Here is a 13,323-nt window from a genome sequence, read left to right as displayed (position 1 = left end):
ACCTTGAGTAACGTTCAACAAAACTGCCTGCATGTTATCAAATTGCGCGTTCCTGTTTGTAGATAACTCGACAGATTTATCTAGTTTGGCGTGGACTACATCGCATTTAGTTTTGGCTAAATCGAGTTGTTCCTGCAGATGACGATTTTGTTGGAGAGTTTGTGCTCGTTCATCGTCATAAGTATTTGCAATTACTTTTAATTCTTCTGATTTCAAATGCAGTTCTTCGACTAGCAGAATGTTTTCATTTCCTGCTTTTGTCAATAGTTGCTCAGTTCTCTCCACCTGTGCCCTCATGTTAGCCATGTCTTGCACGTGCTTCAGCTGTGCACTGTGGTATTGGACCAATGCCAACCTTTGATGGCGATACATAAGTGCTAAAGTGGAGAGAACAGTCACAAAGCCTGTGTTTGATGGTTGATTTTGGAGAGCGTTCGCAATTTCGGCTGTTGTTTTTCTAATGGCATAATTAGGGTTGGTATCACTGCTGAGGTCAGAGATCTCCTTTTATGGGTGGAGGTTCACTAATTAGCGGAGGAGTGGTGACCACCTCCTTTGGTAGCTTGCACATTATTAGAAAAATTTAGAGGAAAAATGTTCCTATTTTTTTTCAATGTTTGGGTTTGGAATTCATTGGAAGCTGCAAAGACAAGTTTAATCTATTTATAGATGTTGACGAACCATCAGTACTGTACCAGTAATGTGGAAGTTGGACGTGAATGAATTTGCAAAAGCAAATTGAATTAATTAATCAATGCCAATGATTAATCCTACCTGGGTAGGCTATCTGTGTATTAAACTTGAATTAACCTGAGGTTGCTTCATCCAGGTTAATATGGGAAGTTTAAAAGTGTCTCATTTGATTGCAAGAACATTAAGGTATGTTCAACAATTTAACTTATTAAATTGAATGAGATGATAATCCATACAATCTCCATTGATTGGATATCATAAGTGTAAACAGTAGATCAAATGTTGGGAACACTCTCCACTATGGTACACTTCTTCCTTGGGCCGAAGCCACATGGGATTCCCGCTGGGGCGGGACTTCTGTCAGTACTGGATTACTGAATGGGTTTTGCAAAAAACACATTTTACTGACTGATCCATTTTAATGATAAATCAAACCTGTATAGGCTATTTGGGATTTAAACTTTAATTAACCTGAGAGGTTTATTCATGTAGGTTAATGTGGAAAATTTAAAAAGTGTCTCATTTGATTGCAAGAACATAAAGGTTTGTTCAACAATTTAACTTATTAAATTGAATGAGATGATAATCCATACAATCTCCATTGATTGGATATCATAAGTGTAAACAGTGATTAAATGTTGGGAACACTCCCCACTATGGTACACTTCTTCCTTGGGCCGAAGCCACATGGGATTCCCGCTGGGGCGGGACTTCTGTCAGTACTGGATTACTGAATGGGTTTTGCAAAAACCAAATTTTACTGATTGATCCATTTTAATGATAAATCAAACCTGTATAGGCTATTTGGGATTTACACTTTAATTAACCTGAGAGGTTGATTCATCTAGGTTAATGTGGAAAATTTAAAAAGTGTCTCATTTGATTGCAAGAACATAAAGGTTTGTTCAACAATTTAACTTATTAAATTGAATGAGATGATAATCCATACAATCTCCATTGATTGGATATCATAAGTGTAAACAGTAGATTAAATGTTGGGAACACTCCGCACTATGGTACACTTCTTCCTTGGGCCGAAGCCACATGGGATTCCCGCTGGGGCGGGACTTCTGTCAGTACTGGATTACTGAATGGGTTTTGCAAAAACCACATTTTACTGATTGATCAATTTTAATGATAAATCAAACCTGTATAGGCTATTTGGGTATTAAACTTTAATTAACCTGAGAGGTTTATTCATCTAGGTTAATGTGGAAAAAAAGATTACAATGTCTCATTTAGAAAACTCATCAATTTGGATATTATTTAAACTTGAGAATGTAAATCTGGCAATTTCACTTATTAGTTCAATTGAATAAGGCATCGATATCCGTCTGGATATCACGAGTAACGACTTGAGTGTCACCTGACTAATTCTACTTGAAGGAAAGTACTGGTGACTCTTCAGAGGTCCCTGCTGGCACACACTGAAATCAAACGGAAGTATCCAGGGCGGGACTTTCGTTCCGCAAGTCGGATGAATTACAATGTGGCACAAAACAAAATGGCTGTTTTCCCTTTTGTTAGCTTAGTATCTCGAGCAAGCTAATGCTACTTTATGCCTGAAAAATGCTCAACATAGGATTCCCTTGGCAAGGGAAAGGTTTTACTTATAACGTATTATGTTCAAACCCTTTTCGGCGATATTTGACGATGTTTTAACCGGAACTCGCGCCAAACAACAAAATGCACCGTGGTCTACTCGCATCGAAACGGGAGAGAGACAGAGAGATACTTATCGCTGGTCAAGCTAATCTCTCCTAAATTTCAATCGGCTGGGTCTTTGTCCTCGCTCGAGAAATTAATAATGATCTAGCCAACACAAATCAAATCAAATCAAATTTATTTTTATATAGCCCTTCGTACATCAGCTGATATTCTCAAAGTGCTGTACAGAAACCCAGCCTAAAACCCCAAACAGCAAGCAAAGCATGTGAAAGAAGCACGGTGGCTAGGAAAAACTCCCTAGGAAAAACTCCCTAGAAAGGCCAAAAACCTAGGAAGAAACCTAGAGAGGAACCAGGCTATGAGGGGTGGCCAGTCCTCTTCTGGCTGTGCAGGGTGGATATTATAACAGAACATGGTCAAAATGTTAAAATGTTAAAATGTTCATAAATGACCAGCATGGTCAAATAATAATAATCATAGTAGTTGTCGAGGGTGCAACAAGCACGTCCGGTGAACAGGTCAGGGTTCCATAGCCGCAGGCAGAACAGTTGAAACTGGAGCAGCAGCACGGCCAGGTGGACTGGGGACAGCAAGGAGTCATCATACCAGGTAGTCCTGAGGCATGGTCCTAGGGCTCAGGTCCTCCGAGAGAAAGACAGAAAGAGAGAAAGAGAGAATTAGAGAGAGCATATTTAAATACACAGAGGACACCGGATAAGACAAGAGAAATACTCCAGATGTAACAGACTGACCCTAGCCCCCGACACATAAACTACTGCAGCATAAATACTGGAGGCTGAGACAGGAGGGATCAGAAGACACTGTGGCCCCATCCGATGATACCCCGGACAGGGCCAAACAGGCAGGATATAACCCCACCCACTTTGCCAAAGCACAGCCCCCACACCACTAGAGGGATGTCTCCAACCACCAACTTACCGTCCTAAGACAAGGCCGAGTATAGCCCACAACGATCTCCGCCATGGCACAACCCAAGGGGGGGCGCCAACCCAGACAGGAAGACCACGTCAGTGACTCAACCCACTCAAGTGACGCACCCCTCCCATGGACGGCATGGAAGAACACCAGTAGGCCAGTGACTCAGCCTCTGTAAAAGGGTTAGAGGCAGAGAATCCCAGTGGAAAGAGGGGAACCGGCAAGGCAGAGACAGCAAGGGCGGTTCGTTGCTCCAGCCTTTCCGTTCACCTTCACACTCCTGGGCCAGACTATACTTAATCATAGGACCTACTGAAGAGATAAGTCTTCAGTAAAGACTTAAAGGTTGAGACTGAGTCTGCGTCTCTCACATTGGTAGGCAGACCATTCCATAAAAATGGAGCTCTATAGGAGAAAGCCCTACCTCCAGCCGTTTGCTTAGAAATTCTAGGGACAATTAGGAGGCCTGCGTCTTGTGACCGTAGCGTACGTGTAGGTATGTACGGCAGGACCAAATCGGAAAGATAGGTAGGAGCAAGCCCATGTAATGCTTTGTAGGTTAGCAGTAAAACCTTGAAATCAGCCCTTGCCTTAACAGGAAGCCAGTGTAGGGAGGCTAACACTGGAGTAATATGATCAAATTTTTTGGTTCTAGTCAGGATTCTAGCAGCCGTATTTAGCACTAACTGAAGTTTATTTAGTGCTTTATCCGGGTAGCCGGAAAGTAGAGCATTGCAGTAGTCCAGCCTAGAAGTAACAAAAGCATGGATTAATTTTTCTGCGTCATTTTTGGACAGAAAATTTCTGATTTTTGCAATGTTACGTAGATGGAAAAAAGCTGTCCTTGAAACAGTCTTGATATGTTCTTCAAAAGAGAGATCAGGGTCCAGAGTAACACCGAGGTCCTTCACAGTTTTATTTGAGACGACTGTTCAACCATCCAGATTAATTGTCAGATTCAACAGAAGATCTCTTTGTTTCTTGGGACCTAGAACAAGCATCTCTGTTTTGTCCGAGTATAAAAGTAGAAAGTTTGCAGCCATCCACTTCTTTATGTCTGAAACACAGGCTTCTAGCGAGGGCAATTTTGGGGCTTCACCATGTTTCATTGAAATGTACAGCTGTGTGTCGTCCGCATAGCAGTGAAATTTAACATTATGTTTTTGAATGACATCCCCAAGAGGTAAAATATATAGTGAAAACAATAGTGGTCCTAAAACGGAACCTTGAGGAACACCGAAATTTACAATTGATTTGTCAGAGGACAAACCATTCACAGAGACAAACTGATATCTTTCCGACAGATAAGATCTAAACCAGGCCAGAACTTGTCCATGTAGACCAATTTGGGTTTCCAATCTCTCCAAAAGAATGTGGTGATCGATGGTATCAAAAGCGGCACTAAGATCTAGGAGCACGAGGACAGATGCAGAGCCTCGGTCTGACGTCATTAAAAGGTCATTTACCACCTTCACAAGTGCAGTCTCAGTGCTATGATGGGGTCTAAAACCAGACTGAAGCGTTTCGTATACATTGTTTGTCTTCAGGAAGGCAGTCAGTTGCTGTGCAACAGCTTTTTCTAAAAGGCACAAATAGCCCAGCGTTTGGCCAAACACGCTATTTCACAGATAGCTTTATCAGTCCTCATACAGAACTGTATAGCTTATGCTCGCCACTGACTACGTCAGAGCACAACACGGAGGCGATTCTCCAGAGCACACACGCACCAATAATTTCGGTCTACAATTCCCATAATGTCTATAATAAACTTGGTATATTATGTAATCTGCTTTTCAATTTTATATAGGCTGACTCAAAATGAAAGATTCATCCTATTTTAGATTCCTCGCACGGGGCGTCAAATGTCGTGTCTTTGGCTATGCCGGATTAAGTGATATGACATGCTAACCTATAAAATTCTTTCTCTGTAATTAATATTACCTGATTAAGCTAATCATGTAAATGTAATTAACTAGAAAGTCGGGGCACCACGGAAGAACGTTTATAGAGCCGTTATCTTCCGAATAAACTCTTAAAATACTTAGTAATATTTTACATCGATAGCAGTCAATATTAACCCTTATCTTATTTTCAGTCTCATAATGAAAGTTATAAATTCTTGGCTATCTTCACGAACCCTGGCTAACAAGTTGAATCAGCAATACAAAATTGGGTTTAATTATTTATTTACTAAATACCTAAACAATCACACAGAATTACAAATACACCGAATACATATGATGTCATACAGAAAACGTCCTGGTGGACGGAACCTGTATCATGGCTGATTACACAAAGGAAAGGGGGTTGGGCTTGAATGAAAGAGCGGGAAGACTTAGGAACGAAGAAACAGCAGCTATGCTATCGGAAATACATTATCTTATGCATTCTAAATTACCGCCCATTTGGAAAAGGAAAATGCAATAAATATTTACTCTGAGCTGCGCTTCGGTAGATTGGTCGTAGATGCTGGCCGGGTTGGCCAACAGACCTTCCTGTCCTCGCAAGAATGTCTCTGGTGGTAAATTGGATACGTGGTGGTATCTCCGTCCGTCTGTTAGACTGGATCCGTCGTCCGTCCTATCCTAGCCCACGTCTACAGCGGCCGCTGCTAACTCAACGGCTAGGAAGTATCACTTCTGTAGTGAATAAGCTCAAAGTTCATACCATTCGCCACCAAAGCTCACGCCGAGGTTGGCTTAGTTCTGTCCTTGACGTGTGTGTCCTTCTAACGTAGAGGCTGCAGACCTCCCGTACTGGAACAACGTGGTTATCTTTTCGTCAAAGGCTTATATAGTGGAGAGGGATGTGTTTCAACGTTTATAACCCCTGTGTCTTCACAGGGGTGGGCCACTGATCAAGCAGGGCACTTTCCTTATGAAAACCCAATTCTCTCATTTGGAAGCTAAAATGACATTTAATCTCCTAACAAACAATTCCAATATCAAACATTTCAATTGCATAACAATTCCATGTTACTCTGATAACTAGAGGGTGTATACTTTCTCAGGTACAGTTTATGTCGTCCTGTCATCAGTCATAATGTCTCAGATAACAACGAACTGACATCCATACTTATTACGTTCCAAAGCATATTTCCAACTGGTTTTTATTACCAAAATATGGTTCCTTTCCCCATTTGTTTGATGTTCCCAGACTCTCTATATTTAACAGGACAGCAGTCCTTCAGGACAGCAGTCCTTCAGTAGGGTCAGAGAGGGGAAGGGAGAAAGGTATTTATGGGGGGGTTCATAAACCTTACCCACAGGCCAACGTCATGACAGTAGCCTATTGTGAAGCTCTGCCGTGTGGTAAAGCGGAGGGGTGGTTAACCTCATTGTGATGTCACTGTAGAATGTTGTGTGAAGTGAGCTCCACTGTGATGTCACTGTAGAATGTTGTGTGAAGTGAGCTCCACTGTGATGTCACTGTAGAATGTGTGTGAAGTGAGCTCCATTGTGATGTCACTGTAGAACGTTGAGATTGATGGCCGGTGGCCATTGTTGGAAGGTTTATTTATGTAGAATGTTGAGATGGATGGCCGGTGGCCATTGTTGTTGGAAGGATTATTTATGTAGAATGTTGAGATGGATGGCCGGTGGCCATTGTTGTCTGAAGGTTAATTGATGTAGAATGTTGAGATGGATGGCCGGTGGCCATTGTTGTCTGAAGGTTTATTGATGTAGAATGTTGAGATGGATGGCCGGTGGCCATTGTTGTTGGAAGGTTTAGTGATGTTGAGATGGATGGCCGGTGGCCATTGTTGTTGGAAGGATTATTTATGTAGAATGTTGAGATGGATGGCTACTGGCCATTGTTGTTGGAAGGTTTATTTATGTAGAATGTTGAGATGGATAGCCGGTGGCCATTGTTGTCTGAAGTTTTATTGATGTAGAAGATGGATGGCCGGTGGCCATTGTTGTTGGAAGGATTATTTATGTAGAATGTTGTGTGAAGTGAGCTCCACTGTGATGTCATTGTAGAATGTTGTGTGAAGTGAGCTCCATTGTGATGTCACTGTAGAATGTTGAGAGGGATGGCCGGTGGCCATTGTTGTTAGAAGGTTTATTGATGTAGAATGTTGAGATGGATGGCCGGTGGCCATTGTTATTAGAAGGTTTATTTATGTAGAATGTTGAGATGGATGGCCGGTGGCCATTGTTGTCTGATGGTTTATTGATGTAGAATGTTGAGATGGATGGCCGGTGGCCATTGTTGTTAGAAGGTTTATTTATGTAGAATGTTGAGATGGATGGCCGGTGGCCATTGTTGTTGGAAGGATTATTTATGTAGAATGTTGTGTGAAGTGAGCTCCATTGTGATGTCACTGTAGAATGTTGTGTGAAGTGAGCTCCACTGTGATGTCACTGTAGAATGTTGTGTGCAGTGAGCTCCACTGTGATGTCACTGTAGAATGTTGTGTGAAGTGAGCTCCACTGTGATGTCACTGTAGAATGTTGTGTGAAGTGAGCTCCACTGTGATGCATATGTCAGATGTTGCGTGAGATCCGTCCACGATGATGTCGTAGTAGAATAGTTGTTTGAGCTGAGTGCTGTGTGTCTCCTCTCATGTCCATCACGTGTCATTGGGCTGGTATCTAGTACAGTAGCCTTACTACTGGGCTGGTATCTAATACAGTAGCCTTACTACTGGGCTGGTACCTAGTACAGTAGCCTTACTACTGGGCTGGTACCTAGTACATTAGCCTTACTACTGGGCTGGTATCTAGTACAGTAGCCTAACTACTGGGCTGGTATCTAGTACAGTAGCCTTACTACTGGGCTGGTATCTACTACAGTAGCCTAACTACTGGGCTGGTATCTAGTACAGTAGCCTAACTACTGGGCTGGTACCTAGTACAGTAGCCTAACTACTGGGCTGGTATCTAGTACAGTAGCCTTACTACTGGGCTGGTATCTAGTACAGTAGCCTTACTACTGGGCTGGTATCTAGTACAGTAGCCTTACTACTGGGCTGGTATCTAGTACAGTAGCCTTACTACTGGGCTACAGCGATATCATCAGGGATGTGGTGGGAAGTCATTCATTTATTCACTCTCGGTTTTCCTGGGACTTTTAACTTGTCCTGTGAATATATGTTGATGCTGCAATTATGGATTTAATAAATGTATCCATTTAACTATAAAAACACTCATATTTAGTCTTTGAGAAAGAAGATTGCTGCATTGACTGAATATTCTTGTGACATTAGGTCTAATGTGGGAGTAGTTCTGTTATACTCACAGACATCATTCAAACAGTTTTAGAAACTTCAGAGTGTTTTCTATCCAAATCTACTAATAATATGCATATTCTCGTTTCTGGGCCAGAGTACTAGGCCGTTTAATTTGGGTACGTTTTTCATCCGGCCGTGAAAATATTGCCCCCTACCAGGGGCGAAAATCTGATATCAACTTTGGAGGGGACAATTACATGAAATTTTCTCAAGAGCAATTCCTGAGGGGGACACCAAAAGTAGTGCTGTAACACATAGCCTACATTGTAATATGGTAAATGTATATTGAGGAACCAAAGAAATAAGGTGTTTGCCGTACTCCTAACTACCGGTACCCAAAACTACACAACTAATCACAACAGCAATACCATTGCCTTTAACAAATCTTAGTTCAGTCACCAGTTTAAGTTGAGAGTGGGGGTATCCATGGCATTTTCCAATTATGTTCCTATTTTACAAGTCAAAAAAATTGAGAACCTTTCATAATGTTGCCAAACAAAGACTCAACAAACTTACCTGAGACTCCCTGTCTCTGCCAGTCTGTCCCTGCATAGCTGTCCCCAACTCTGCTGTCTGTGTGCCATCTGTTGCCTGCTCTGCCTAATGACATCATTGTGAAACATTTCCATTAGAATTTCATTTCTTTCTTATGAACATTTTATCAACTAGTCTGAGATATTAGGCTACTAGGGTTCTTACTTTGCGTTTTGGTGTACTGAAAAATACTCTGATGTCCGTCTTTTATTTTTCTGCCATTTTTCTACCTGGCTGGCTGGCTACACACACACACAGTGTGTAGGTTATTTACAGTAGGAGATGGGCTTCTATCATCTTCTATCATTCTATTTGGGCTTCGATCTAAAAGGTAGCTAGCAAATGTGAAACGGATTAAAATGACAAGAGTTGACAGCTGTATGAGTTCACCATTTACACAACATATGCTGCAACCTTTTGTAATTTTAATAGTTTGTTTCATATTGGCTGGCTTCCAACAATAGCTGAATTTGCAAAGCTAGCGAGCACCAATTCAGTTTCAGTGGTGTTTGCTATAATCTTTGCTACCCGGGTTAAATAAAGGTGAAATAAAATAAATAAATAAAAGTTCCCTTGCGACAATTTAGCTTTTGCAACGAGACCATTAAATATATTTAAGACAATGGTAGAAGAGAGTGTAGTTCTGTTCAGTTTGGACTTCAGTTTATCGCTAACCTTATCACAGGGACTTTGAAGCACTAACTTACATCATCTGCATGCTGATCTTGGAATAAATTGACGATAGCAAAGATTCCATCTTTGACAACGCCACATAAATGGAATAGGTACTAGCTAGCTTAATAGTTCATATTTGCGCGCTAGCTCTGCATATTCAGCTAGTGTGTGTGCGCGATTGACTGGATTAACCTTACGTCAGTTACGTTCATTGAGTGCCTTTCAGACAGTAGACACGACCCCTCTGTTACCTTGCCAACTAAGGAACTGGCAGTGGATCAAACCATTGTGAGGCAAAGGGTGGGAGGGGTCGCAATCTTTTTGAAACTTAAAAACGCGCTATTATGTTTCTATAATCAGCACAATTGCTTTCATTGCGTATTATTAATATTATTTAAATTACATAGTTATGTTTCAGTGATATATTGGGGGGGACAAATCATATTTTTCCCAGGATGGGGGGGGTCGTGTCCCCCCCGTCCCCCCCCGGGATTTCCGCCCCTGCCCCCTACCCTAGTGAGGTTAACAATAACCTCAGAGTTTCTGAAGCAGAAATATACTACTATTCTGTATCAAACTAATCAAAGTCTCGGAGGACAGTCCAGGTGAATCAGTGAGGAACATAACTCCTCTATCAATGTGTTTTGTTTTATTGATTGTTCTTGATTAGTAGTGTGTTTAAACAGCTCTTCCCTTAATAATAACACTGTTTTAGTGTCGTGGTTCTGGCTCGTTCCCTTCCAGCCTACATTACCCGGAGACACCTAGAACACGGTCCCCTTTTTTACCAGTCTTTCTTCTCTTCTCCTCATTCTATTCTTTTTCTGTTCATTACCATGAAGAAGCTGTGATTTGCTTACGAAGAGCTTGTATCCAATCAGACACGCGCCATGGGATCCTATTCTCAACCAATGGTTACTGTTGTAATATTTGCATACAAGGGGGCTTGACCAATCCCGTGGCACTACAGGAGAAACGTCTGCGTGTCTGGCCTATGGGCAGAGATGACGGTGTGCATATGATTAGCATGTGGTTATGGAAGGTGTTTGGTATTGATCCGGTATGTGGTGACAGTTCTCCTCTTGCACGGTGCTGCGTGAACTCTTCCATCCTCTCTGGCGGGAATAAGATTTCTATAGCACAACATGCCTAAAAGGAAGGTGAGTTGGGCATTTTTTTTTTTTTTAAACCAGATACTAGTTGTGAATGTAGTTTATGTTGTATTCGAGAGAGGATAACATTGGTTGTATTTAGCGACGCCGAGCCGGAACATTGCCGGTGAGAAGGGTTCAGTGGTGACCGTTTGGTCGGGAGGGGAGTCTAGAGGGGATGCGCTGGACATGTCAGCGTTCATCCGTGTTATTCCGTGTGTTTTATGTCGAAGCCCCTGCTCTCTCCGTGGCCGCTGTCCACCCACACCAGAAAGTCTGTCACCACTCCGTGCACTTGTCGCGTTACGGAATGTCACCCATCCAGCCGGTAGGGATGAGTGCCACACTGTCGCAGTTTTAAAGTGACCGCTTTATTCCTTAGTGAATGCGCCTTAGTGTGTCCGTTTCACCAATGGGCTTAATCTGTGTAGGAAGGAGGGATGTCTGCCTTTATTTATTTTGTAGTATTACAAAACAATTTCACAGCGACACCCTCTTCTTCCTCCCTCTCTCAGTCGCCTTTCAGACCCATATAACCACACTGACAGTCAAAACCTACAGGGGGAGAACAGAGAGAGATGGGCTGGTTTTAGACAGTAGTTACAGGCTATTGCTGCTCTCTATCAGAACAGCCATTTGTTTGTGTCTGTGGTGCTTTGCATTAGGGAACACACAGGGTCGGGGTATTGTTATAGGCTGTTTTAAAACCTCTCCGTCTGAGGACAGAGTGAGGAAGAGGGGCGGTGAGAGGGTTGGAGGTCATCCGTACATCGTTCTGAGGGGTTTGCCTGTTTTACTGAGAGGAATATACATGGTTCTCTGGCCAAGCCACTGAGGCGTTTGCCTGTTTTACTGACCTAGCTGTCTACCTACCTGCCTACACACCTGCCTAGCGGTCTTCATGCCTAGCGGTCTACCTGTTTACACACCTGACTAGCTGTCTACTTGCCTACCTGTTTACACACCTGCCTAGCTACCTACCTACCTAGCTGCGATAGCTACTTACCTGCCTAGCTGTCTACCTGCGTGCCTAGCTGTCTACCTGCGTGCCTACCTGCGCGCCTGCCTAGCTGTCTACCTGCGCGCCTGCCTAGCTGTCTACCTGCGCGCCTGCCTAGCTGTCTACCTGCGCGCCTGCCTAGCTGTCTACCTGCGCGCCTGCCTAGCTGTCTACCTGCGGGCCTGCCTAGCTGTCTACCTGCGCGCCTGCCTAGCTGTCTACCTGTCGCGCCTGCCTAGCTGTCTACCTGTCGCGCCTGCCTAGCTGTCTACCTGTCGCGCCTGCCTAGCTGTCTACCTGTCGCGCCTGCCTAGCTGTCTACCTGTCGCGCCTGCCTAGCGGTCTACCTGTCGCGCCTGCCTAGCGGTCTACCTGTCGCGCCTGCCTAGCGGTCTACCTGTCGCGCCTGCCTAGCGGTCTACCTGTCGCGCCTGCCTAGCGGTCTACCTGTCGCGCCTGCCTAGCGGTCTACCTGTCGCGCCTGCCTAGCGGTCTACCTGTCTCGCCTGCCTAGTGGTCTACCTGTCTCGCCTGCCTAGCGGTCTACACACCCGTCTACACAGCCGCCCAGCGGTCTACACACCCGTCTACACAGCCGCCCAGCTGTCTACACACCCGTCTACACAGCCGCCCAGCTGTCTACACACCCGTCTACACAGCCGCCCAGCTGTCTACACACCCGTCTACACAGCCGCCCAGCTGTCTACACACCCGTCTACACAGCCGCCCAGCTGTCTACACACCGCCTACACAGCCGCCCAGCTGTCTACACACCCGCCTATCTGGCTACCTACCTAGCTGTCTCCACACCTGCCTACCTGTTTACACACCTGCCTAGCTGTCTACCTATCTACCTAGCAATCTACCTGCCTACTGTTTACACACCTGCTTAGCTGTCTACACACCGGCCTGCCGAGCTGTCTTCACACCTGCCTACACATCTTTCTAGCTGTCTTCACACCTGCCTACACATCTTTCTAGCTGTCTTCACACCTGCCTACACACATGCCTAGCTGCCTACACATCAGCCTAGCTGGCTACACACCAACCTACCTACCTGCCGAGCTGTTTGCCTAGCTGTTTACACACCTGCCTAGCTGTCTACACATCAGCCTAGATGGCTACGTAACTACCTGCCTAGCTGTCTACCTGCCTGCCTAGCTGTCTACCTAGCTGTCTTCTAGGGCTGTGTGGTTTACTGTATTTTACTATATACCTGTATTGATACACGGACCGGTTTGGGTTTTTACTTTACCTTTTATAATGGCATTTCAATGTTTGGTTTGTTAAATGTGATACGGCTTGTGTAACTTCTATTTTTATAGTTTACTTCGCTACTTGAGTCATCTCTCTCCACGCCGCTTTCCACACAGATCTAGCCCCACCCCCTGTCACTCAAGAAGCTCATTTGTTGTTCCTCGACCAGGAGG

At 44.0% G+C, this 13,323-nt stretch overlaps 1 protein-coding gene across 5 annotated transcripts in view; it reads left to right on the top strand.

The window, feature by feature from the left end:
• The first annotated feature begins 10,768 nt into the window (after positions 1–10,768).
• hmgn3 (high mobility group nucleosomal binding domain 3) overlaps positions 10,769–13,323 on the top strand; it is a 91,783-nt gene continuing 89,228 nt past the window's right edge. For 4 of the 5 annotated variants that reach the window (XM_045695490.1, XM_014143595.2, XM_014143594.2 and 1 more), the window contains exon 1: positions 10,785–10,902. In XM_045695490.1, coding sequence (XP_045551446.1) covers positions 10,888–10,902 — 15 coding nt within the window. In that variant the 5' untranslated portion in view covers positions 10,785–10,887. Of the gene's footprint in view, positions 10,903–13,323 lie in introns of all 5 variants that reach the window. The other variant, XM_014143593.2, reaches the window with a different exon arrangement.

The sequence above is a fragment of the Salmo salar genome, chromosome ssa15, assembly GCF_905237065.1.
Source record: "Salmo salar chromosome ssa15, Ssal_v3.1, whole genome shotgun sequence".
NCBI lineage: Eukaryota > Metazoa > Chordata > Actinopteri > Salmoniformes > Salmonidae > Salmo > Salmo salar.
The sequence above is the reverse complement of the archived record's forward strand: the minus strand, read 5'-3'. Positions and strand labels throughout refer to the sequence as shown.